This window comes from Ailuropoda melanoleuca, chromosome 8 (assembly GCF_002007445.2).
Source record: "Ailuropoda melanoleuca isolate Jingjing chromosome 8, ASM200744v2, whole genome shotgun sequence".
Lineage (NCBI taxonomy): Eukaryota > Metazoa > Chordata > Mammalia > Carnivora > Ursidae > Ailuropoda > Ailuropoda melanoleuca.
The window spans coordinates 69,588,907-69,616,801 of NC_048225.1; the positions used below are offsets into that span (position 1 = coordinate 69,588,907).

The following is a 27,895-nucleotide window of genomic DNA, read 5'->3' on the forward strand; positions in this document are numbered from 1 at the left end:
CCCTGCTTGTGCTCTCTCTCAGTCTCTGTCAAATAAATAGATAAAATCTTTTACAAAAGAGAGAGAAACTAGGGATGAATGGAACATAGAGGGGCAGGGTGAATGCACAGTTCTGTGGGGTTTGCTCTAGTTGGCAAACGTGGCACGTGGACTTGCCTCCAGCTCAAGCACAGAGTGAACAATGAAGGAGAAGCCGCGAGATTCACCATCCCCCAAAATACGGAAGCCAGCCAATTCTCAAGAAGGCCACCCCTGAGTCTCGAAACCTTCAGTCACTCTCCATCCTCTGACGTGTGCCCTTGTGGTTTTCATTTCAGTCATTCACTTTGTCTGCGGTCAGTATTTCTTGGGCACCTTCTATCTGTTTGGCCCTGTGCTGGTGGCTTGGGATGGGAAGAATAAAACGTACCCGTGTCTTAAAGATCCCGGGGGCCTAGGAGCAAAGAACAACAGTCGTGTGCCGCGTGGGCTTTCCCCACTTCCTCCCTGGGTGGGGAGTAAGAGAAGCCACAGTGACAGGCAGAAAGGGATTTGGAACCAGCTTTTCTTGGGAGGGGACATCTGAGGGAAGTCAGAAGACAGAGCCTCTGGATGGAAACAGCCATCTGAGCTGGTAGGGCCTGGTCACAGGGGCACCTTCGTTCCTTGACAACATGTCCCTAGAATCTGTAATCTGAGCCTGTCCCTGGACAAACTGGACCTGGAGCTTGGGGACGCTCCTTGGTTCTTTGGAGATCATGTGGCTCTGGGGATAAAGGACGGGGGGGGGTGGTGGGAGAAGCAAAACTTGCTGGTTTCGACAAAGCTCTGATGTGTGTGTGTGTGTGTGTGTGTACATATATGTATCTCCTCACTAAGGGAATTTCTCCTGGCTGTCTGGTCGATGATCACTCTTTCCCCTCCTGTAAATAATCCCTAAAAGCTTCAGAAGCACTTTTAAAAACTAAAATTAAAAATTGTTCTTGCTCTTCTTTTCCCCATCTGGATTTATCTAATAAATAGAATGCAGGCAAAATTATTTGTTCTGGGGGCCATGGCTGCTTCCCAGTGACCATGGCCCCGTCTTCTGCCACCTGCAGCCATGAACCCCTGGGGACACGGATGTCTCAAAATACAACACTTGTCCCTAAAGATAAGGACAAAATTGGCTGGACCTTCAGCTTCTCTTTCTAAGTGAAAATCGTATCAAGAGTACGAATGTTGGTTATGACTGTGTTAAGTGTTTTAAAATGAGCCATGTCAGTTACGTGACTCAGGATGCTGGCATCTGATAGATCTAATTTTTGATCAAAGTGGGGGACTCATCCTAACCTGCCAGGGGCATCTCTCCTGGAGCCATCAAAATAAAAGTCTCAGAGCAAGACAAGATGGGAGAAGCAAGAGGATGCAGAGTTTGAGTGAGAGACTTTGCATAGAGTTTGAAAGGTGGTGATAATAACAGGGGACAGAGAATAATTATTGAGCCACTCTTTTATTTTTAATATGTACTCATGGACCTCACACTGCTCTTTGTAAAAGATTCTGTGGAAGATCTCCAGAGCTTCTGGACTGCTTTTAATGAGAAAGAGGGTGCGCGAACTCCAGTGTTTAGAAGCCTCAATACGGCACTTGCATAATTTAGCAGGTTCTAACATACTTAGTGGGGGGTCGAGGGCTGTGTTGAGGAAGGAGCACCAAGATTTCCCTCCGAGGGCAGCCCTTCACTGGCAGTGATGAAAGTAATTGTTTCCCAGACGGTTTTGAAAAGCTGTCCAATCCTGAGTTTCCGAAGCGAAAGTGCGTCTCACTTCTCTTCTCCTTCTCTTTCTTAACAGTCCCAGCAGAAGTGTATTGTGGTTTTTGCCCTGGTGTGCTGCTTTGCCATTCTCGTGGCCTTGATATTTTCTGCCGTGGACATCATGGGAGAGGACGAGGATGGACTTTCAGAAAAAAATTGTCAAAATAAATGTCGGTAAGAGGTAACAAACAAAACTTCTCTTTTAGGGGGCGGGCAGAAGAGCAAAGGCGCGAGACAGCGGAGAGGAAAATATCCTAAGGTCATGTGATCATGCCGTGTCCCCTTGGGTTGAGCGGAGGCATGACTCTTATCTTTTAGCCCGAGGGAATACAAATGAGTAATGATTTCATCAACGACGGTTCTTTACAATCTGGGCATATCCTGCAGGACAGAATGAAGTTTTGTACGGTTGGCATTTCTGGAGACCCCTCTCTGTCGATGAGGTTTTGGGTTCTTCCATGAGGATCCTGGCAAAAACGAGTGCCCCGAATGCACAAAGGACCCCGTACCAGTTGTCACATCAAGTGGCAGTTCAGAAAGCACACCTCTCAGGAAAAATGGCAGCTGCAGAGCTAGGACGAAATCAATCAGCATGTCTGTAAGAAGACACACAACCCCTCCTCTAGCTCCATGTGCCACGTGGTTTGTTATTAATCTAGAAAGAGCTTACATTTTATCTACGTATTATGTCTTGTCCGTTTTCTTAAATAACGTTTCCTTGGGGATATTATTCCTACCTGGCAGGGCCATCGGGGCATGGTTTTATCCCCATAAATCTCCTTATGCACTCTTCCATAAGCTGCTTTTTTTTTTGTTAAGGTCATGGAGAGGGTGTAGGCAAGCACCACGGCAGGGGGCAGATAGAGAAGAAGCCCATTTTTGTTACTTGTTGCTGCAGAGCTGAAGTCAGGGTAATTCACCAGAGAGTTCTCATGAGTTAGAGCTTACAATGAATTTTAATTGTAGTTTTTCCCTGGGGCAAGCATTAGTCTAAGTGCCCCTCTTTTCCCGCTTAAGATCAACAAGAACTTGGTAACGTGTATGTGGGTTTTTGTCTTGGAGACTTTGCCTTGAGGGTTGAATGTGTGGCATAAAAAATGTCTGGAAAAGAGCACTGAAGTGTGTGTGTTTTCTAGCCCATGCTGCGTTATAGTCTAGTTACCAGAGGACAGTATTAGACATGGAACGAAGGATACAAGAGAGGAATTAGCATACATTCTAGATTTATTCTAACATGTTGGAAAGGGGTTTCTACGTGTCTGTACTTCTCAGACTGAATTTGGGAGAACAATTGTGCTGGGATTTTCAGCAAAGCAACAGAACAATAGCAGCTGGTCACCGTCTCCCTCCCGAACACTCACTCCTTCTGCACCAGTACTTTCTGGGAATCCAGGGACACGACAGGTAGAAACCTCCGTGGACGGGGGGCCGGTGACTCCTCTTATTCCGCGGAGTGGCTCTGCCCCCTCTCACCTCTCTTGGTGACGAAGTGGGCTGAGTGCTTGGAATGGCGAAGCCCAGCCCCCAAGAAGCAGCTCCATAAAGGTCAAACTGTAACAGCTTCTGGAAGACCAAATTCAAACGACCTTTTAACTCACATTAGCAGGTGTTTGTAGGTTTCAACACCAATAAAAGACGGAACCTTAGAACTATTCTTTTCACTTGCAAGAAACTGTAATTTAATCTGATTTTTCCTTGAAGCTTACACAGTTGGAATCTGGGTCTGCTTATTTCTCTACTCAATCAATAATGAAATCCCAGTGACTCAGCACTGCTTCTCCCTGGATCTGGGACATATTCTTCCAATTACCCACCATTCCCCGGCAGCCTGTCCCCTGGGGAGTTGGGGTCACTGCCTGGTCACTGGGACCCCCCTCCACACAGCCATGTTTTCTAGAGCCTGCAGCCCCTCCAGTCCCCCTCTCTTCTTCAGCCTCTTCCCCTGTGCCATGTGTGTGTCGTCTTGCATTCTCAGCCACACAGTAGGCACTGCCTGTCCGTCTGCCAGCCCTAACTTCACCCCGAGGAGTCCCTGCTTTGTGTCCTCTCTCCAGCGCACAGGACCAAGGTGGGGTAATGGCCATTCCTTGTGTCGCGTCCAGCTCGTCTCCAGTCAGAAAGCCCGCTCCCCCACCATCTGCTCCTGACAGTTCTCATTTTAATTTGATGGAACTTTCTTGCATTGTCCACTCACACCATGTGATAGGCAACACCACCAGCTAATTCCGGGACCGTCTCCCATTCTCTTGTCCCTGGCTAACAGCCTCTGACCGTCAGTTCCGTCCCTTGCTGTCGTGCTTAGAAACTACAGTGTACTTCCCAACACGCCAGCCGACTCTTCTGACCACCTCAAGTCAATACATTTAATGGCCGTTTCACTATTGCACTTCCAAGTAAGCCCAATGCAGTGAACGGCCATAGACTTTGAAATCAGAAAGATCTGGATTCAGGATGCTTGGGTGGCTCCGTCGGTGAAGCACCTGCCTTCGGCTCAGGTCATGATCTCAGGGCCCTGGGATCGAGCCCCGCATCAGGCTCCGTGCTCAGCATGGAGACTACTTCTTCCTCTGCCCCTCCCGCCCCCGCTCGTGCTCTTTCTCTATATATAAATAAATAAAATCTTAAAAACAAGAAAAAGAAAGATCTGAATTCAGGTCTGCATTATACCACTTACTGACTGTAAATTTGGACAGGATATTCATTTCATTATTTCATCCGATGCCTCTTTACAGAGCACAGCAGCACAGAAGAACCAGCCACAGCACAGTGAATAATGAGACAGTTGAGGCAACGGTGTACCGTGGTCAGGAGCACAGGGACAATGACAAAGAGGACTTGGGGCACACGGCCTGGCACGGGAAAAGGAGGGCCCCCGGCGTTGGCCTCCACTCCCCCCGAGGGGTTATAAAGGCTATGTTAATTTTGTTTCTCTTGAAAGCAGTAGATTAAAAGAAATCTGTCTCACGGGGCTTTCTTGGTAAATTGCACAGCTGGTAAGAATGCGGTGGGAAACTCACAACAAGCAACATGTAAATAGGAAACCTCTCCCCGTCCCTTCCAGCGCGTCAGAAATGCCCTTCTCGCTGCACAACCAACTTCCCGTTCCTCCCGCATCCTCGCTTGTCCCGAATCTGCTTTCTCCTGACTGTGCTCTTTGGTTCCGGGGGAGGAAACGAAGACAACCGCAGAGCAGAGAGTGTCCAGGGCTGGCTCTGGCAAAGCAGGCAGCCCCCAGCATTTTTTGGCAGAGACTCGGGTACAGGACCCGGAGAGCTTCTGGTGGAAAAGGGGGAAGCCTTCAGGTGAGTCCTGTCGGGGGTTGTTGGCAGGGGAAGCTGGAGGCTGGGCAGCTTCTGGAATTGAGGCGTCCTCTGTCCTTGGTTGAGGGGCGCACGTTTGGCTTTCTCTGCTTGGTCCCGAGCTGGAAGGGGGAACAAAAATTAAGGAAGCTGGTAGTTCTTAATCAAGTGTTGTAGCCATTGGGGGCACGAGGTTACAGGCTTGCCGACGTGATTGTTTGGCATCTTGGATGTTACTGGAAATAGCCTGCCTTCCCGCAGGCTGGCTCTTCTAGGCGGGAGGTTGGTGTCTTGGTCAGGCAGCCGCAGCTGTGGGCCAGACTCTAATTTCTATAGACAGTCTGGCCATTGTCCATTTGTGTATCTAATCTCCCAGTTTCCTGAACCTCTTCTCTAGCAGCCCCTTCGGTTTTTGTTTCCTTCTTCTCCGTCTGCTAGACCATTGCCAGTGTGTCCGTGATGCTTGCTGCAGGATCCTAAAATCTTCACTGGTCTCCTTGGATCTCTTGCCTCAACCACACTGCTGGTTCTAAGGCTGGCTGACTCCTGGGTCCTCCCATCGTTGTCCCCAGGGTGGCCTCCACCGTGGCCCCCGTCCCAGAACAAACTGCAACAGGAGAGGGAGTCGTACTGCGCTTTAGTCCTGGGTCCCCCCAGGCATCCCCCGGGGTGCCCCTGGTGAAAGAGGAGAGGCGATGTGGAGATGGTCCCCCTGAGTACGCTGGCACTGATGCAGGCGGGGGGTGGGGGGCAGGTGGGGAGAAGGCTTCTCTGCCTCCTGCAGAAGCTTCCAGCAGCTTGCCAGTCTCAACTTAGCCCCTCTGCACAAAAGCCCACCTCTTCCTTTCCAGACCTCCTCCTCACCCTGGCACTGGGCTCCCCAGGCCCTAGCCCAGGGCAGCACTAACAGGGTCACATGATGCTTGCCTTCCAAGTACCATTTACTTCCCCGGGCAGAGTTTTCTCTTTACGATTTTCTCCTTCAGGCGTCGTCACCGTTCGGAGCCCGGCCTGCCCCTGCAGCCTTGCTGAGATCTTGCTGCTTTGTAGTTAGTCTCCCTCTGTGCGTGCAGCTCTCCTCCCTCCTGAAATTTGGATGAGTGCACGACACTCTAGTCTGTCCGTGCCTTCCCTTCTCGCTGTTTTGACAACCACGCGCCGAGATCTCATCCGCGGCAGCCTTTCCTAAATCCAGCCACCCCCTTGAGCAACGCGGGTTTGAACTGTGTGGGTCCACTAAGAATGCAGATTTTTTTCGATAAAAACGTACACTCCTGTAAATGCATTTTCTCCTCCTGATGATTTTCTTCATAACATTTTCTTTTCTCCGGCTTCCTTTATTGTAAGGATACAGTAAATATCACAGGGAACATACAAAATACGTGGTCATCGACTGTTGACGTCATCAGTAAGGCTTCTGCTCAACAGCAGGCTGTGAGTGGTTTAGTATTCCGGGGTGGGGGTCAAAAGTGACAGGCGGAATTTTGACTGCGTAGAGGGTTCGGTGCCTCTAACCCCCACGTTGTTCAAGGATCACGTGTGCATTGCTTTAATTCATCTTAACTCCACTAACTAGCCGAGATGCCTTTCTGTCCTCTGATAGATTACTACTGGGAGTCATATTGCCCACTCAGCGTCTCCCGAACTTCTGTGTCTTTCTGAAAAAAACTGTATCTCCCTATGAAAATATCCTATTTATATTTTTTGCGACGTTGCGTTTTATTTTCTCCTTTCTGTTATTTTGCTGTTAAAATACTGTACCAATGGTAGGGGTGCTCTCAATTGTCATAATTTTCCACGTGAATCTATGACTTAACTACTGCTCTTACCTTCCCAAGAGCCTTTTAAATGACCTTATTATGCCAGGAGACCAGATCTTTGACCTCAGTAAATGACTCTGACCTATTTCTTTGCCTCTTTGTACCGAATTTCAGGGTAGTTTCCATCATTTCCACGTGGGTTTAATTTGCTGATTCAGTCTCTATAAATATCAACCTCCGTGTCACTTGACTTACTGAAGGGGGCGAAGGGCAAATTTTCTAGTTTCGGCTAGAAAACTGCATCTCGGTGAGCTCGGGGGATCGTTGCATAGTCAAGAATGGCCTCACCTGCCAGTGGAGATCACGTCCATCCTGTGGCTTGGTGCCTTCGATGATCATTTTACACTCTTCTTGCAAGAGGTAAGGGCCCTGTGTGGTTTCCCACACATCCCATCCCCAGGGCCTAGTCGGGACCCTGGAACTTATGTCCAGGTGCCATTCACTTGTGGAACACCTGCTCACGTGTGCACTGGCTGCCCTTTCCGGTAAGAGGAGAGGCCTCCGTTTTGTACTGTGTATCTCTCTCACCTCTCATCCATCATTGCAGGTCGTTACTTCCCCATTTAGTAGAGCACCGTTACACATTTACTGGAAGAGGGCTTCTTTCCATCACACCTCTCTGATAAATGCACATAGAACCAGTCCTCTCCCTGCACCTCCTGCACTCAGGCCCAATGGCTGTAAACAATATGGCAGCTGATTTCTGCAAACTATCATAAGCGAGCTACAGAAACATAAAATTTGGGCTGGGTCAGCATCATCTTCTAATCATGTCGATGGACACTTGCCACCTGTTCTTTAGCAGTGTTAAGACCTCTGTGGCTCCTGGACCTCCTCACTCTTGCCCCTCATCTTCCTGAATCAGCCCCATGTCTGTGCAGCTCCTGTCCTGGTTGGGCTCTCTCTTGCCCAGAGATCTGCAAATCCATTTTAGCTTATTATGCCTGCTTGGCTTGAAGCTTGAGGGACTAGACCAACAAATTCCTCATACACGATTCCCACTGTTCCTGACCCCAGGGATTTTCTTTCATTCTAAAATAGATGGACTTGAGTCTAGAATGGGACCCACGACATATTTGAGCCTGGGTAACCACTGTATAAATTCCCATAGTGGGTTCACCAATGAAGAGTAGCCTAGACCACCACGGAAGTATGGCGAAGGCCAGACTCCCTATGTACACTTCACTGCTGCTTTCTAATTTTTCCATTTCTCTGTTAAAAAACTAACTTCTGTCCTGGGTGGCTCAGTCTGTTAAGTGTCCAACTCTTGATTTCAGCCTAGGTCATGACCTCAGGGTTGTGAGATCGAGCCCTGCGTCGGGCTCCACACGGAGCCTGCTTGTGATTCTCTCTCTCCCTCTCCCTCTGCCCCTCCCTTGCTCATGCTCACTCTCTCTCTCCCTCTCAAAAAAAAAAAATGACTTCTCTATATTTTTCATGTAGTATGGCTTATGAATTTCTTCTGCTAATCCATTATTTTCTTACTTAAAATAATAAACAATATCTGGGGCATCTGGGTGGCTTAGTTGGTTAAACGACTGCTTTCGGCTCAGGTCTTAGCCCAGGGTCCTGGGATTGAGTCCTGAGTTGGGCTCCCTGCTCAGCGGGGAGCCTGCTTCTCCTTCTACTGCTGCCCCCCTGCTTGCACACTTTCTCTCTCTCTCTGACAAATAAATACATAAAGAAAATCTTAAAAAAAATAAACAACATCTATAGACATAGCTATAGTAATAACCCAGTTGCAGCTCCCGTGTAGGGCATCCATAATTTAGTCCATCAATATATAACATTTCTAGAAAACGGCACTGAGAGGCCTCTGTGCATTGACAATCACCTCCTAGTGTTTTGTCCTTTCTCTTTGAGTATCATGACCTTAAAGCTATCTTCACAGACTCAACTTGCTCCAATGGACGTTAATCATTGCTTTCCCTTTTCATGCCCAGATTGTCACTACTTGGCGAGTGGGAGCTGTCTTTTGTATTTTTTGACACTATTCCAGATATCTCTGAGAGCAGCCTTGCTTTCTAGCATCAAGAAGCTATTCTGGCCCCGTTTTTGAATTTTCTTGCTCTGGGACATGGTGTTATCTACTCTTCAGTGAGCTCTTGTTCCTTTTCATGAAGAATCCATTAAAAACCAGAATCTAAGTTCTGGGGTGTCAGTAGATTTTCCCACAGGGGTGTCAGTGGTCGATAAGATGACACTAAGTTACCTTCAAGAGTGAGCAGTGTCCCTCCTTCTTTCCCTCCCTTTCATATTATAGACACGAGAACATGGACCCTTGGGGCCAAATAACCTGGGTTCAAGTCTGGCTATACCACTTAGGAGATTTGCAATCTTGAGCGCGTTTCTTGATTTTACTGTACCACTTTTTTTTGTCTGTACAATAAAGACAAGTCTTACTTGAAAGGCTTCCGGAAGGACTAAACATGTTAATGCAATTCCTTTCATATAATGGCATCTGTCATACAATAAACTCTCAGTAAATGTGGGCTGTTACTCTTTTTATGCAGGGGCATGGGTTCATGCAGGTGTTTATAGCCCCTTTGAAGTTTTATCGTACTTTGCTTCAAGTAAGGAAGACCTTACCATTTTCCATTCTTGCAGGTTTTCCCTTTATGTACATTAACTTTGATCTGTTGCGCCTTACGTTGACAAACCCCACCATGCTTTTAAATTAGAGTGTTGCTTCCAAACGTAGAGGGGTCCATCTGGTTTTTGACTTCAGTGTTTGAGCACTTTTCTGACTGTCTAAAGAGGGAGAGAAACTTTAATCTACACCTGCACCTGAAGGGAACACTAAAGAGTTGAAACACCTAGAGCACTTGGGCCTACAAATAAATTTCCAATGTACCAGCCCAACAAAGATGTAGAAAGGTAGACGAAACTGGCAGAAACTGGCTCTAGAGCTTTGTTTTACATCTTTCCCCAGTTTGCATGAACACAAAACGAACCCAGTTCCTTTATGATATTCTTTTTTTTTTCTTTAAAGATTTTATTTATTCATTTGACAGAGAGAGAGAGAGAGAGAAGAGACAGCCAGAGAGAGAGGGAACACAAGCAGGGGGAGTGGGAGAGGAAGAAGCAGGCTCCCAGCAGAGGAGCCCGATGCAGGGCTCGATCCCAGAAGGCCAGGATCACGCCCTGAGCCGAAGGCAGACGCCTAATGACTGAGCCACCCAGGCGCCCCCCTTTATGATTTTCTTGATGTGTTCTTCTTTTTATAGCGCCAGTATCAATTTCTTACAGTCTTTTTTTTTAAGGTTTTTTTTTAAAGATTTTATTTATTTATTCGACAGAGATAGAGACAGCCAGTGAGAGGGAACACAAGCAAGGGGAGTGGGAGAGGAAGAAGCAGGCTCATAGCGGAGGAGCCTGACGTGGGGCTNAGTCTTTTTTTTTAAGGTTTTTTTTAAAGATTTTATTTATTTATTCGACAGAGATAGAGACAGCCAGTGAGAGGGAACACGAGCAAGGGGAGTGGGAGAGGAAGAAGCAGGCTCATAGCGGAGGAGCCTGATGTGGGGCTCGATCCCATAACGCCGGGATCACGCCCTGAGCCGAAGGCAGACGCTTAACTGCTGTGCCACCCAGGCGCCCCTGGAACTTNGATTTATTTACTTAGAGATAAAGAGACAGAGTGCACACGTGCACACAAGTGGGGGGAGGGGCAGTGGGAGAGGGAGTGTCTCCAAACAGACTCCCTGCTGAGGGGGAGCCTGATGTGGGGCTCGATCCCACGACCCTGAGATCATGACCTGAATGAACCAAAATCAAAAGTCAGAGGCTCAACGGACTGAGCCACCCAGTGCCCCTTTCTTAGCGAATCTCGCGGGATCTGAAGAAAGAGAGGAGATGGCACTCCGTGTAGCCCGCTCTGTTAGAAGTGAGCACGTCCCCCATTTCTGGTTAGCTCCATCTTGCCCACTTCCAGTCCTGCACTCCTCTCTCTTTCCTGCAGCCCTGGCCTCCTTCTCCCAAGTTGCCGATCCGAGGTTATTGCACTGGGAAGACGGCGTCCACCTGGTAGAACTCCTTCAGCTCTCCTTCCAGCTCAGACTCTGAGGGTCTTCACTCACCCTTCCTGCCTCCCACTCTTCCTCAGGAAGGGGTTTTCTCTTGTCCTCTCCAGACAGACTTCTCTGTCTACGCATGTAGTCCTGTGGAAATAAGTGAAGACCAATGAGAAAAGCAAAGGGTGTTTGCTCGCAGTTTGCCGCTAACAAGCGTGTCAGCCACAGTTGCCTGCAGTCGGAGCCTCGGAGTCAGGCAGCGGAGTGGGGGAGCATTGTAGTGGGGTGGGGAAGACTTCAGGTGTTCCCTGAAGCGGAGGGGGGAGGGGAAGAGGAGGGGAGCTAACTCATTATCACAGCCTCTGTGATTGGGGGTGGGGGAGCATGCTTGGCTCCTCTTGGTTGGTCCTAAGTTGGAGGCAAAAAATTAGGGAAGCTGTCCCGTGGTTAATCAAGTCCTGGCCATCTTGGTTCTCGAAGTTAATGTTTGGTGGCCTGCGTTGTTACTGGAGATAGTGGCCTGCCTTACTGCAGCTCTGACTTACAGCGGGCTGGCTTCCCTGGCTGCTTGCTGTCGCTGAGAGGTGGGCACAGGTGGTGAGGCCGAGTCCAAGTTTCTAGATGTATGGTCTGGCCTTTGCCCATTTGTATATTCGGTCTCTCGTCTGCTCCTTTGCACAGCCAGGCAGTATCTAATATGGGTTGATCACATCTTCGTTCTCTTCTCCCACTCTCCACTCTGGCAGTTTCTAACCATTCCTAGGATTTCACCGCCACCTCTTGTCAAGGGATGCCCAAATCCCTAGCTGGGGGCCATGGTTTCTTCGTTTTATCATCTTTTCTCTTTGTGTATCCACTGGCCCAGCTCTTTCTACCAATACAGTGCTAGGGTACAGCGCCCGGAACCCTGCCTGGTCTTGGTTAGACGCTCATTACATGTTGCTTTCTCTCTGTGTTGAGCCTCGACTCTTCATACCAGGGCATCCACATTTTCCAGGCACCTGGGCAGAGGTACCCCCTCCCCCCGCTTTGATTTCTCACTCCTTTCGCCCACTTTCCAAAACTAGGAGACCGTTTCATTTCTGTAATGGCAGCTTGGGCCTTCTATTGGTGTTACCAGCACTTCTGTTTCTAGTGTCTCCTCCACGAGATCAAAACCCCCTGAGAACCAGGGACCCCATCTTTTTTCTCTTTTGCATCTTAGCGGGTCACACATCAAGTCTGACCAGGCACTCTTTTTTTAACGGACAATGATTTCCATGTAAACACACGTAGAAAATACAGAAGTAATACTGTTCATAGAGGTAGTATGTATTATCTAGATTAATTTATTATCCCTCCAGGGTGGAATTCACCTGGGGGGAATAACTAAGGATATGAAAGGAGAGATGGAAGTTTATACATTACATACCTAAAGACCATCACATGGGAATGAGTTCGAAGAAACCCAGAGAACCGTTAAAATGAATAGAATAATCTAATACATAATTTTTTCCAACTAGCATTGAATAAACAACTTTTAATAATAATTGGCAATGGAAGATAAATGCTTATAAATGAATGAAAATAGAAGTCCTCAGACTTTTAAATATAGATTTTTGTTCTTCTGAACTCTACTCTCAAATGAAATAGCACATAGTAACATCTAATTTCATGACTGAGTCAAATAAAAATGCAGATTTCCTGAATCGGAGAGATCTGGTAGCCCAACACCCTGAAAGTGCCATTTATATGCCCATACCTAAAATCTCAAAGATTGTTTGTAAAAGAATCTTTTATCTTTAGCATCTAATGTTTAAAGGAAGACACTTGAAAGAGTGTGATACTTGCTGATGGTCTGCAATTACCACTTGGGGAAGAAGCCAAGGCTAATTATTTCAAAGTTTTAATTATAATGAAGCTTAATATATGATTAATGACATTGACATTTCCTGTTGCCAGGTTTGTTCTCCAAGAAGATTATTTGAATGTAGTATATATTTTTCAAAAAGTTCACTGAACCCTTGTAGGCACAGCCATATTTGATAATCATGAAGAGTGTTGGGGACAGAAAACACAGCTGTCTTTCCCACAGGTAGCCGTGGATAGCCCAACCATTACCTGAGGCGAGAGAAACATTGACCGAGGGAGTGGGGAGAAAAATAAAAAGAAAACCTAGGTACAGAAGCTCGGTGGATATTCATGTATTTTGCTTACAGACCTATAACTGAAGAAACTTGGAATCAGAACTTTCAGTTAGAGAAATTGCCAGAAAAAATCTATTCAAGAATTCACTGGAACTCAGCTTCCAACGTCGTAGAACTTTTGATATGTAGGACACCTTGCAGATTGGGAATGCAGCATTTAGGAACGGGGTCATGTTTCAGAGGAAAGACCTAGAAGGGTGGGTCTGAAAGACTTGGCTGCAAGCCATATAAGGTTGTGCAGTGGAATTTTGAGTCCGAAGCTGGTTTTCAGATTTGCCACGCTCGATGTGGCAAGTGCCTGGAGCACTGAACTTAGGCTCCCAGGCCTGGGGCCGCCCCTTTCCTGCCCCTTCCGCAGAGCTAGCCACCTCACTGAAGCCCCAGTATGTCATTTTAAAACCGTCCGCTCTCTTTCCGTGCTGTCGTGAAGTAAGTCAGTGCCCGCGTGCAGGATGCCAAAGTGCCTTACAAGTGAGCTGTCCTATCATCCACTTGTTTTCTGAGTCACACTCACAGAGACAGATAGCCTCCTGGGCCAGAAATGTCATATATATATACACACACACACCACAGCCTTGTGAGTTTTTGCTTTTACTAAAATAGAAATCGTAGTTTGTTGAAGCCCTCTCAAGGCATGGGGAGGATTTGGAGCCCTGGCCCTCGCCAGGCAGTGGAGGTCAAGGTGCAGTGTCTGCGTGACACCCATGCACACGCTTTGGGCTTGGCGTCCAGGACGCCTGGCTGGGCGTCTCAGCTCGGCCACTGCTGGGCCAGCTCGCTCGCTTCACCTTGGCCTGCTCCACCTGTAAAATGTTGCTGGCGATAATAGCACACACTCCACAGTTTTACACAAAATCTATGAATTAAAATGTGTACCTGTTTGGCCAATGGGGAGAGATCTTGTCCCTTAAGTTTCATCTGCAAAGCTCATCAACTTCGATTTCCCTCAGTCAGTGTTGTTTGTTTTATTGCACCCGTATTTCCAAGTTATTCCGTTAGGTCCTTGCCTCTTTAAACAACTGTGTATGCAGTTGAGAAACCGATATATACAGACGACAAAAAATAAACATGCAGAGTCTTCCGGTGAAATAATCTCATTGCAGACCCTGGGTCTCCTTGCCCAAAGACAAACACAGCTAACGCATTTTTGCATATCCTTCCAGAAATATGATCTTATGTATGAATGTGTAAATATATGTGTAAGTAATGTGTATGACTGTGTATCTGCCCCCTTTTTTCTAACAAATGGCAGCATGTAGACATGGTTTTGCATCTCAAACAACTTTCTTTCTGGACATCTTTCCCTGTTCAGATGTGTAGATCTGGGGCGCCTGGCTGGCTCAGTCAGGAGCATGTGGGGCTCTTGATCGTGGGTTGGGAATTCAAGCCCCATGTCGGGTGTAGAAATTACTGAAATAAATAAACGTGAAGAGAAAGTGGGTGGGTCGATGGCTGCATAACACTCATCGAATAAATGTCATATAATTTGCCAGTCCTGTATTGATTGGAAGGACATTTGTGGTCTTTGGGGTTTTGTTGTTTTTGGAACAGACAACGGCACAGTGAACATCTAACGCGTATACATCCAGGCATACGTAGGCGAAGACTCGCAATTCCTAGAAATGGAATTGCTGGGTCAAAGGTAAATGCATTTTAAATTCAGATGAATGGTACAAATTGTATTCCTAGGGGTCGGTATCAGTGAGGTGTAATACTGCGTGTTTTCCTCAATACGTGAAGAATACGATACTAATTGCTTGTAGATTAGCAAATCCTTCATCTTTGCCAGTTTGATAAAGGCCAAAAGTGGTATTTTATTGGTTTTTTTTTTTAAGAAAATCATGAGTAAGGTTGAAAATCTGTGGCCGTGTTTATGAACCATATCTACTTCTTCATCTGTGACTTGGCTGTTCATGTCCTTTGTACGCCAGAGTAGGAAAATATGTCTTGATAGAGGAGTCGGTAAAACATAGCAAAATATCTGAGACCAGCACAATACTCGTCATAGTAAGAGTAACAGTAACACGACAAATGACATCACACAGAGCAAGTCTGTTTTCTCAGAGAGGTATGATGAGATTTTTGAGCCTTTCTTTTCTATCGATTTAGAAATATCAGGTTGTAGGAGATAATCACAGGTAATTGTTAATGTGTTTTACAGCACACTGAAGATGGATCATTTGTGCCTCTAGAAGATGAACTTGCTCTGTGATCTTTTTGTCTCAGTAACTGTGACATTTCCTACACGAGATGAGCCTAGCTTGTCCCGTATTATAAATGAAGTACTTTATTCTGAGTACACTTACAAATATTGCAGGCTGGGATATTTTGTAATCTAGCTTTTATGCAAATGCTTCCTTTTTTTTTTTTAAAGATTTTTATTTATTTACGTATTTATTTGAGAGAGAGAGGGAGCACTCAAGTGGGGGGAGGAGCAGAGGGAGAGAGGCAAGCAGACTCAGGGCTCCATCCCAGGACCCTGAGATCACAACCTGAGCTGAAATCAAGAGTCTGACACTTAACCAAATGAGCCACCCAGGTGCCCTGCAAATGCTTTCATGCCTTTGGCATTCTGTTCTCAGTGATGCTATTTACCGGTGGGGGTGTGCAGATTTCATTTTCATCTGATAATCACGTACCCTGGTAGACAGTCTTCTCGCCTACCACGTCTAGAACTGGGCTTCAGGCGGTGGTGGGCTGTGACCTGTCCCAGGTGACCACTTTTTAGATATGATGTACCCTTATTGTGGCAACTGTCTCTTCTTGCGTGCCTGTGATATGCCAGCCACTCCGAAGGTTGCCTAATGTTATCTCCCTGATTCTTACAACAAGATAGATATTACTGTCCTTATTTACAGATGAAATGATAGGTTTGGGTTATGAAATAACCTACCCACGTAGTAAGAGTCACTCTGAGTTCAAATTCAGAGCTGTCTGACTCTTCCCTTATTTGATGCTCCGAGGGCCACGCCAGGGCTGCTGTGGTGAGGGCTGCCCACCAGCGTGGGGGAGCAGAGCTGTGACGTCGGTGCGCGTTGTCCGTCAGCACGTGCCTCCGCAGTAAGGGCCACGCGCGTCGCCCACTGAGTTTCTGCAGCCCACCCCCGGCGCTCAGCCTCTGTGTCCATTCTTGGCCCTTGTTTGTGCCCAGCAGCTTGAGTACCTTCCATCACAAGACTCAGCTGCTGATGCAAAGTCCCTTCACTAATGGCACCTGCTGGGATGGGGTGGTGAAGGTCAGGTTCAGGTTCCAGTAGACTAAGTACCCTGTGCCCCAGAAAGGAGCCCCAGGAACGGGTGGGTTCTGAGTCGTTGCACCCCTCATAAAGCTTGCCCGCTTGAAGCTGCGTCCCCGTGCACAGCTCCACGCTTCTCTTGGGACCTCCCCCCTCGCCAGACCCTGGTCCACTCCTGTCCTCTTGCTCCCAGAGACCCTGGTTCTGAGGCCTCAGCACAGTTCCCCAGGACCCACCACAGACATCCCACAGAGAAGCGGCACTTTTCAGGGAACACAACGCTGTCGAAACTTCTCCACTGATAGCATTCCCCCCCCCCAAAAAAACCTCTTTCTGAGTTCTGCAAGGCTTTAAGATATAAACCCTTGCACTGCATTTTTTAGCCCAAGATTTATCTGAAGGCTTGGGTCAGGAGATCGGTTTTGGCACAACATGGAGACTGGCTTTGAACCGGAAGGACTTGTTCTGTTTCGTCCTGCCAAAGTTCTGATGCTTGCGAGCCTCAGGTCCCCCTCCCACCGTATCTGGACATCCTGTCCTTCCCCAATTTCTGTCCTGTGTTGTGGTCAGTCCAGAGGTCTTCCTGGGCCCTAAAAGCCCCATGCCGTCCCAGGCCTGGGCTCACCTGCCTGTCGCTTCCTCTCCTGGGCACAGCCTGCCTTCTGTCTCTTCCTCTCGGGTCTCCTTGAGGCCCCCCTGCCTGAAGGAGGTTTTCCCTGGCTGCCCAGGTCCCTGTGAGTCACCGACCCCCTGCTGCCGCAGCACCAGAGCTGACCGCCCTAAGCACACTTGTAATCCACTGGTGAGCGGCAAGTATTCCTTTCCCACTCATCTCACCAGTCTCCGAGGGAGACCTCACAAGATTAGCATCTTGAAGTCACTGAAAATTCCCCCTAGAGAAGTGAACTGTGAGCACTTCTAAGTCTACCTCAGTCCATAGTGTTGAGTGGAGCTACGTTTTGTAAAGGCTTTTGTGAGTTAGTTGTCCTTCCTTTTGTATTTAAAGAAAAAAGAGGGGGCGGGTTGGGAGCCACAGCTAAGAGGGAGACTCCCCTCCCCCCTCGTTTGAACCCTGGGAGTTCTAGAGTCTGGAAGGATTACACTAGATGCCATGTATTGAGTTTGGACTTCGGTTCAAGACAGAGGATTAAGGCAGGTTGAGTCAGTGGATATTTTAAGAACCTGAGACACTGTCAGCTTCGGTGTAAAGCAGTCTGGCTTGGACTTACCACAGTAAGGGCTGGTAACGCTGCTCCGTGTCTGTTGTGTTGGTTCTCAGGTTCAGGCATTAATAATTACAGTCTTAGAGATCTCGGTTTTTATTCCACCTTGGCAGTAAGGGGATATTAAAAGGGCCCCTTTACAGAGTACTGCTATTCTGGCAGTCCTATGACAGTTGAATTAGGATAAGACATCTCAAGTGTGTGCTTTATTATTTTTTCTGATTGAACTTTTGGTCCCTATTACCAATTTGGTAAAGAAGGGAGCGGTGACATTTGTCCTTTGTGTACGATATCACTAAATTTTCATTCCACATTTAGTGGCAAGGATGTCGTGGAGTGTCCTTTTGGCTAGGGTGGTAATGCAAACATAGGAGACCCACGCCTTAAACGCTACACATTTATGTGTCTTCTCGTCTAGACTGTAAACTGGTTGAGATGGGGAGCTGTGATGAATGCTCACAGGTCTGGCAGTGGGCACAGTGCCCGTGTGTGTCAGATGCCCAAGGGCGGATGATGGAGGGGGTGAGGAAATGCAGTGAGGAGCTAGAATTATCTGGCCCAATGCCTCCAACATAGGGTATTCAAACAAGTGTTAACTCCTGGGAAGGTAGAGAAATGGAAGGAAAAGAAGAAAAAAACAATGTTATGGGATAGCAAAAGAGGTGCTAGACCAGGGAAAGAAAAGCTTTTCGTCTCCACTGAATTCTCTGAGTAAACTTGGGAAAACCACTCAATTCTTCTGGGTTTCTATTTTCCCATCTCTAAAATCGGGAGATCATCTAACACGACCTTCAAAATCCTTGGTTCTGTGTGGGTGGAGGACAGAGTGCTAGAGGGAGAGGCTGGGGCTGAGACTACCAAGGCTGTGACCCTGCATGAAGGTCAGACGCACCCCACAGGGGAACTGGGACTTCGCCGTGAAAACTGGCAGGATGCTATTTGCATATAGTGGAAAAATAATAATATGTGTGATGAGCTAACCAGGTCTCTCTCAAAGCATCATCCCAGGTGCCTGTTATAGAATCCCCTGGATGCTTGTTAAAATGCGCATTCCTGGGTTTGAATCTAATTCTATACAATGAGAATTTCTGTAGGTTTGCCTTAGGAACTTGCATTAAAAAACAAACCAAAAAAAAACCCATCCTCTTAAAATTTAAGCAGCTGAAAGTCTGGGAACTAGGGTGCTTGCCGCGGGGGGCAGCGCATTGGGAGTGTGTGGCAGGGAACTCAGAAGAGTGTGGATTTGGGGTCAGATGAACCTTGAATCTCAGCTCTGTCACTTAGGAGCTGACTCCTCTTAGCCAAGTTACTTAGCATCTCTGAGGCCGAGGTTTTTCCTTCTATAAATGGCCTTAAAAGTGGTACCTGCCTCAGGGTGCCTGGGTGACTCAGTCTGCCTTCTGCTGGGGGGGGTCATGATCCCCGAATCCTGGGATCCAGCCCCATACCGGGCCCCCTGCTCAGCAGGGAGCCTGCTTCTCCCTCTCCCTCTGCCCCTCCCCCTGCTGGTGCTCTCTTTTGCGTGCTCTCCGTCTCTCTCAAATGACTAAAATCTTAAAAAAAAAAAAAAAAAGTGGTACCTACCTCATTGGGTCTCAGTCAGGGTTAGTTCAGACAGCATATATCAAGCATCTAATGCGTTTGTAGGCACACAGAAATCACCCAGAGAAGTTACTCAGGCTCTGTGCTCCCCGAGATTCTGGCATGGGCTTCAAAGGATTCAAGAAACTCCCCATGGGCTTTTGGTTAGGGACCAGTACGAATCACACAGAATACGTTAGGTCCCCTTCCTCTAAGGTCGTTCCAGTGAAGGTATAAAACAAGGGGATAAACTTCAGAGATTTATAGAAGAGAGACTATCTAGGACCTGAAAGAATTTTCTAGATGTTCTTAAGTTTGTCATTTGGGCGGCTTGTATGGCCAGACACAGCAGGTGAACGCAGCTCAGTTTTGAACGTGGTGGAATCCGTGGTCATCTAAGTGGAGCTGTCCAGAAGCTGGTGCTCACCCACGGACAGGGGCCTCAGGAAAAAGTCCGGGGTGCTAGTAAAAAGGAGGGGGTCAGTAGTGGCTGAAAGGGGCATGATCCCCCTGGGACAGGGTGGAAGACAAAAAGATAAAGAAAGAGGCCTCATGACTCACCCCTGTGTCCACACTAAGTTTTAAAGGTTTTCCGAAAACAAATTCAAGTGAACAGAATTGGAAAGATGAGAGCAGGAAGAGAAACAGGAGAGGGTTTACTTTTAGAAGCACATGAAAGAAAGACAGTCAAATGCCAGGGAGAAATCTAGTAAGATGGGAAGTTTGTTTAAAGCAGGACTCCCAGCTTACCAGGCGTGGGCACTCAGGACCCGGTTGTCGGTCACCTGGTGGGTGTTGTGCAGAAACATTCACGTCTTCGGCTTTCTACTCGCACCTCAGGTACCCTTGAAGTCTCGGAGGCAGAAACTGGTTTCTGACTGCTCCTCGAGTGGGAAGCGCACCTCCAGCATGTCTTCTGGAGAATTATTGCACATGAGGAGTTGGTGTTGGTCATCTAGGGAAGTTTGTGTCCTCTGGAGAGTCAAAATGATAGTTTTCGGGCAAAACAGCACACACTCCCAATGGTTTCCTCTTGAGTTAGCTATTAATGATTCCATCTTTATTCCTTTATAGAGATTTTTGTATGAGGGAAGGCATTCTTCAGAGCTTGAGTAAGAGCAGTGGGGATGGAGGAAAGCTAACATCCCAAGTGCTGTGGACTGCACGCAGCACCGGTGACAATTACACGTGCACGAAACTCATCGCTTTGTACTTTTAAGGATGATGGTCCTTCTGCCTCCTACTAAATTTGAAATGTGTAGCTTTGATGATAACATTGTCAAAGAATCAGCACATTTGAAATTTCCTGTCTTGGATTTTATTATTTTGAGTTAACTCTGTTAAAAACGAACAAACACGAGGAGATTGTTGTAACACTGTGTTGTTCCAGTGCTAACACAAGGGATCGCAGCTCCTTCTATTTCAAGTGTGAAACAAGAAATACTAAAGAAATCTAATTTATACTGTTACAAGATAATTCGATTCACTCACCCCCAAATTACTTATTAACGAGCTATGGGCAGTCATATTTTTAAATGTCAGTGTATGTCAGGAACTTTAGAGCAGTATCTTTCTTGCTTTGATTAGGCTAAGTCGTGTAACTTGTCCACGTATAGTCAGGGCATAGCTGTCCAGCCGGGAATCCGCCCCCGGCCCTTAGGACTCCACATCACCCCGTGTTTCCAGCCAAGGGAAGAACGGTTTTGAGCAACCACACTCTTCTCTTTAGTTTGCAAATACTTAACAGTTTTGACTTTGGGAAACTAGTGGAAGTTCTATCCAGGAAACACATTTTAAGAAGCAAGGCATGAACAACATAGGTAATTTGATTTTTTTTTAAGATTTTATTTATTTATTTGTCAGAGAGAGAGAAAGAGCGCACAAGCAGGGGGAGCAATAGAGGGAGAGGAAGAAGCAGGCTCTCCGCTGAGCAGGGAGCCCCATGCAGGGCTCGATCCCAGGTCCCTGTGACCATGACCTGAGCTGAAGGCAGACACCTCACCAACTGAGCCACCCAGTCGCCCCGGTAATTTGATTTCCGATCCGAAATGCTTTGTGACTATAACACAGTTAAGACATTCTGGCTTATCATTGGCCCTCACGGTGATTTGAGGTCTGAGAGCTGCAGGATCGTCAGGTGGCGGAGCAGCTCCCCGAAGTGTAGGTGTGGCGAGTCTCCTGTGGGTTGGCCCCTGTACCCCGCTGGCGACTCCAAGTTACAGAGTTTTTGTTGGAGTCCCGGGGGAGGAACTGTGGAAGCTACGGTAAAGGGTGGGGTTTGCAGAGAACCAGAGTTCATGCAGGCTGGTGTGAAGGGATTCAAATGTTATTTAAAAAAAAAAAAATTCCGTGCGGGGTGAACTGTCCTCCTGTCTGGAGTGAGCCCGCGGGCCACCCCTTGGATTCCTGCTTCCCAGTTAGAGCAAGTTGGCGTGCGAAGGAAGTTAATGCAGAACGTTAAAGGAGCTTGAAAAATAATAAATGAGACTTGGGCTTGTTTTATGGCGGACTTGGGAGGCCTTTCTTGATGCGTAGGATGTTTGCCAGCTTTATGCTTAATAGCTGTTACATCAGCATTAAGTCTGTACTCACAAATTCACTTACTTCGTTTTTAGCAAAGAGCAATTTGAATTGCTTTTGCTTAGCATGCAAATTAGCATTTTAATGGAAATGTACTGCCTTTGATGATTACAATGAAACCGTCTTGCTTTTGACTTACCTGGTCTGACGTCATCTAGATTGATTCCCAGATTTTGGATTGGCTCTGAGAGCTCCGGGTAGCAGGTGGGGGCAGCTGAGTAAACGTGTGTGCAGCCTATTTACCTGTTGAGAAGGGGAGTGTGAACCCGAAATTGGTCATGTTGCCTTCTCTGTCAGATGTTGTTTTTCATTGTCGGTATCTGGCGAAGGTAAAGATTTTAATGCGTGAGTGCAAAGATCGGACTCCGTAAGGATGTACTTACTCTCTTTGAAAAAACAGTGATTTTGCAACATCCTGCCTAGAGCACACTGCCTTTGACAACTTGACTTCTTTTTTTCCTTGAGTCCTCTGTGGCTTTTCTGCTTCCTCCTTGCCTACCATAATCCTCTTCAGACCATCTGGAAAGCCTCTGATCCCATGTGCAGAGTTCATTAAAGTATTGTAGTGCTAGAAGAGTGGAAATCTTGTAAAAATGTAAAATTTTTTTCCTACTGGGAGCAAAAATAAATGTTGTAATGTGCTTTCCTGCTGAGTAAGGATTTTAGAATTTACAGGCTTGCACGCAGATCCTGAATGGGCCCATTAGCACCAACACAGCTAGAGGAATTGGAGAAGGGCTCCCGGCATTGTCAGCAAAGGGGACCCCGTCTTCTGTGTGCCCTTCGTGATCCAAATAATCTGGGAGGTACAGTAACTCTTCCAGGCAGCGAGCGCCCGTCTTGCTTTGTTGAGCCAGGTCTGGGGATGGGTTTCTGCTTTAAAGACATGTCATTAGCCTTGGGATGTCACATTCCTCTGGATAGATTGAGGGAGGTGACTGCCAGGTGCCCCCGTCGGAAACTACAAAAGAACATAAATTAAAGGGAGGGCAGTGAAGGTGACAAGTTCTCTATCACCCGGTTTCAGCTTCGCAAGCCACATGGAGCCTTTGTCTTGCCAAGAATAAACAAGCCCCTGATTTCATGATGATACCAACGTCATCCACAGTCTGCTAGAGTTCTTTTCCCTTCTCCCTCTTTTCACTTTTCTGCGTTGTCTGTGTTGTTTTCTTTTCATTAAACAAAGAATAAACCATCTCTTTACAGCACAAAAGATATTTCTGTTCATCAAAATAATAATAATAAAACAACTTACTGTAGTAGTGCCAAATCTTTTGGTACTTACTGAATGTCAGGGATGGTTAGACATTGCTCAGGGGGAGGAAGAGAGACAGACAGCCAGAAAGAGGGCAGGGGGATTGCCCTAGTGGAGCTTAGATTCCAGAGGAAAGACAGACGAGCGAGCATCTGGATAGAGAGATAGATGGATGATAGATGATCGGTGATAGATACATGATTGATAGATGATAGGTAGATTGACAGATGATAGACTGATGATACAGGTGGACAGAGAGCGAGATGGCAGGAAGCCATAAATGCTGTGGAAAAGAGAGAACCCTCAAGTGAAGACGGTAGGGAGCAGGGAACGAGGGTCCTCGGACAGCGCACTCAGGCAGCCCTCATGTTGGAAGGGACATGCAGGAGGCGGGCGCCTGGAGGAAGAGGGCCCGAGGTGGTAGGGAGGCTGGGAACCCGCCTGGCATGTTTACGGAGTGATAGCCGGACAGTGCGGCTGGAGTTTGTGCCTTCAGTGAGACCCTTTGTGCCACACACGCGTGGCAGTGCCTGGCACATAATCAAAGTGGGGGGCTGCAACGAATAAAACTCCACCCCGCCTGCAGCCCGCTTTCTCCCGCTCCCACCCAGCGTGAGTGTGGGCACTTTCTGGGCTGGCCCAGGTGCTCCTTTGGGGCTTCTGAGTGGCATGTGGGGTCTCTGTGACATTGACATTCTGTGGTTCTGGTACTCACTGAACATTGTACACCAAGCCCACTGGTATTTGGGTGAGCAGAGTGTCTTTCCACAGTGAGGAACCACAGTGAGGTTTTGTAGTGAAAACTGAGAACCTCTAAATGGTTGATTATGGAGTATTTTGTCCAACTCCAAGTACTTGGCCAATGCAGGCATACCTCGGAGATACCACGGACTGGGCTCCAGACCACTCCAGGAGAGGAAATATTGCAGTAGAGTGAGTCAAATGAATTTTTTCATTTCTCAGTTCATATAAAAGCTCTGTTCACACTATATTGTAGTTTATTAAGCGTGCACTAGCATTATGTCTAAAGAAAACTTGCGTATCTTAATCATATTTTATTTTTATATATATATAGCTAAAAGATGCTAACCATCATCTGAGTTTTTTTTTTTTAAAGATTTTATTTATTCATTTNGGTAGCATTATGTCTAAAGAAAACTTGCGTATCTTAATCATATTTTATTTTTATATATATATATAGCTAAAAGATGCTAACCATCATCTGAGTTTTTTTTTTTTAAAGATTTTATTTATTCATTTGACAGACAGACAGCCAGCAAGAGAGGGAACACAGGCAGGGGGAGTGGGAGAGGAAGAAGCAGGCTCCCAGTGGAGGAGCCTGATGTGGGGCTCAATCCCAGAACGCCGGGATCACGCCCTGAGATGAAGGCAGACGCTTAGTGACTGAGCCACCCAGGTGCCCCCATCATCTGAGTTCTTAGTTATAATCACTGATCACAGACCACCATAACAAATACAATAATGAAAAAGTTGGAAATATCGTGAGAATNATGAAGGCAGACGCTTAGTGACTGAGCCACCCAGGTGCCCCCATCATCTGAGTTTTTAGTTATAATCACTGATCACAGACCACCATAACAAATACAATAATGAAAAAGTTGGAAATATCGTGAGAATCACTAAAATGGGGCACAGACACAAAGTGAGCAAATGCTCTTGGAAAAATCACTCCAGTAGACTTGCTCAACATACAGTTGCCGCAGATCTTCAATTTGTTAAAAAAAAAAAAATGTGTGTCTGCAAAGGGCAGTGAAATGAGGTACACCTTTAAATGAGTTTGAGAATCTCTGATGAGAGGAAATTTTTCCTTCGGCCTTTTCACTGGTTCTCAACTTAGCTGCAGACTGGAATCATCTGGAGAACTTAAAAAAAAAAAAAAAGATACCGCTACCCAGGCCCCTCCTGAAACCAATTAAATCCCGAGTATTTTATTTTAAGCTTCTCCAGTGATTCTGAAAGGCCACGTTGGATAAGAACTCCTTCCCCAGTGACCTGCCTTAAAAAGATCACCAAGCCCCTGTAGGTTGGTGCCAAACATGTTTATTTTTGTCTTATGATGCTTTGGCTTCTGCCTCTTGATATTCTCCTGCCTCCCGGAGTCAGACCTCGAAAACTCTCTATCCGCAAGTCTTCTCAATCTTGTCTTCCCAGCTTGGTTTATGGCTGGTGCACAGACTTCAAGTTCATCCGTCTGTGGCATTCTTCCCATTCTCCTTGGTTCGGAGCCCGAGCCCCTCCGTGCCACCCGGGGACCCACTCGCTCACTTCTGCTCCTCCCCCAAGGCTGTCTCAGGACCAGGTATGATTTCACTTCTCAATCTCTCTCACTCTGTGCTGAAAATAATTACTTTATCCTTTCTTTCCCTCTTATCTTCTTGACACCTGTTTGCTTCATTTTCTAATTGAAAGCAATACTCTCACTGTTAAAACGCAAACAAAACAGCTTTTTCTTTGCCAAGGTATCCTAGGGCAGGCCTCCCACAATCCCGCCTTGGGATTCGCCAAGTGCAGGAGTAGTTCTGGGTGGACTAAAATGCACAACTGAACAACTTGCCTAGCAAGCAGAAAGGCCATCTGGTCATGGAGCTCTTTCCTTCTGCCCCTCAGCACACTTGTTTGGGAACTGGCCCAAGAGTGTCCAGGTCTTGGCCGTGCCCACTGGCAGCATTTGGCACAGATGACAGCCCAGGAGTCGGGAAAAAGAGCAGAGCAAACCTCTTCTCGCAGGAGAGGAACACCATGGGACTTAAAATCTCAGCATTGCAAAAGGGCATGCTCCCTGTGGATCGCCTCCCTGACCTCTTTCTCATCTGGGCCCAGGAGTCTGTTCAAACCCAGCCTGTCTAGGCACCAGCCTTTCTTTGCTCTCACGTTCCTTCAGTGTCCCAGGGCACATCCGTTTGTCCTAGATAATGCCACTGATATTCCCTTTTATGTTTTTCTTCTTCTAGACAGGACACTTTTCAAGAGTATTCCAACATCCCCATTCTAAGGCCCCCCTTTTCAAGCTGCAGATAAAAGTATCCGTAAAAGCAAACTTGGTAATGTTTCCTTGACCAGGTACCCAGGACCTCACTCCCATTAACAATACTGGTTTGGAGGCATTGAGAAACAAGTGGAAAGTGATTTGTCATTGTTGTAATGGTCAGGTGGTCAGGATCTTGACCCTTATTCTCCCCATGGTACATTTCCTTGGCTAGTGTTCATGACAGCACTTTTCTCAGAAACATCTTATGATTGCCCCAGAATAGAGAAGAGTTTATTTTGAACACGGAACATGGCCAAGTTTTTTTTTTTTTTTTAATGAGATTCTTAGCTATGGACCTTTTCTTTTTTTTTAAACTAACTTCTGACCTAGTTCATAATATTATCACCAGAAGCAGAGCCAACAGAGAACATGGTTCTTGCTTCAAGAGATTAAAAAATGAACAGGGCATAAAAATTTTAAAAGAAAATCACAGTTCATTTTGAGATGAAATAGCTTCTCCTTCTAATTGTTAGAAGAAGACAAGTAGGAAGAAGGATGGACTTATCCTTTTCTGGAGAAAACATATTGGATGAATTCTTGAATATTTCCCAATTTATAGGCTCTATATAAAAATTGTTTGAAGTTTGTATGTTACCTTACTGTTCATATAGTAAATTTTCTAACCAGAGATAAATACAAGTCATTGAACGAGAAAAACTAAAGTGGAGAAGCAGCTTAAATTTCATCTCGCCCCAGGTCTTCCGAGTACATGAAACCCTCCTCCCCAGCCTTGACCGAAAGCCAGGAATGTCCGTCTGGTCATCTCCAATGATAGAGGATGCTGTGTCCTGAGGCAGCCAGCTCCACTGTTGACTTTTCTGTTAAAAGCTCTATTGCATACAAAATGGCATCTGTGGCATTTGCTGCTGCCAGAATATGGGCTGATTTTAATTGTGCTAAGTGTTTAAAATACAGTAAGTCATTTAATGATCAAATAGTAATAACTGATATTTGCTGTGTGGTCAGTATGTTCTAGACATCGTGCTGAGCATGCCATCATTTGCTTCTTCCATCAGCCGTATGGAAGACGGTTCCTCCCCCGCCCCCTTTTACACATAAGGAAACAGGCAGAGAGGAACTGAACTCAGCAAGGTAACTCTAGTGGCGGGTGACTGAACTAGGATTCAGGCCCAGGCCTGTGTGACGGAGCTCGTTTGTCTAAGCAGGTTTCCCAGGACAAGTGGAATCTTACGCAGGTCTCTCTGATTCTGACGCCTGCAGTGTACGCCGAGGTACTACGCGTGACATCAGCACAGAGAATCAGACAGTGAAGGATCCATGCGGTGCGCTGTCAGTGTAGCTGGAGCTGACGATCTGAGTGAGGGTCTGGGTGCCCCTTAGCACTGAGTTGTTTCAGTATCAGGACTATTGAATTGTGGCGCAAGGAGGAGTGTTGAAGGCTCTCCACGTGCCGGATAGGTGAGTAAGCCTGAAGGGTGGAACTGTGTTTTTCATCTGGATTTCCCCAACACCTAGCATAGTTCCTGACACATCGTAGATACTCAGTAAGTGTGTGCTGACTCACGAAATGCACCTGCCCCCAGATGTACAGCTGATAAGGCAACTGTCTCACCCGGTATTACATATTGACTCAGGTTCCATCGATTTCCAAAAGAAATTTAATGTTCCAATATGGTTTTAACGAATTAGTTAAGTTTTGGTGCCTGCCGCATTGTCCGTGTTTACTCTGTAAGAAAGCCGCGGCTGCAGCTGGCTGAAAATCTGATGGTGAGCCGGGGAAGCAGCGCTCTGTGGTTCTCAGCCATCCGTAGCAGTGGTGGCAAGGCCACCTGCGTGTCAGAATGCATCAGTCCTCGAGTAGGTAACTGCGGGACCCAATCGTGCATAACATGAGAAGGGAAACGCAGTGACCTAT

General features: G+C 46.8%; 1 protein-coding gene across 4 annotated transcripts in view; it reads left to right on the forward strand.

Annotated features, from left to right (window-relative positions):
* Positions 1-27,895, forward strand: part of PLD5 (phospholipase D family member 5) — a 339,166-nt gene that overhangs the window by 93,850 nt on the left and 217,421 nt on the right. For 2 of the 4 annotated variants that reach the window (XM_034666657.1, XM_034666659.1), the window contains exon 2: positions 1,815-1,951. In XM_034666657.1, the coding sequence (XP_034522548.1) occupies positions 1,815-1,951 (137 nt within the window). Of the gene's footprint in view, positions 1-1,814; positions 1,959-4,838; positions 5,080-27,895 lie in introns of those variants that run through there. The other 2 variants (XM_034666658.1, XM_034666656.1) reach the window with 2 other exon arrangements.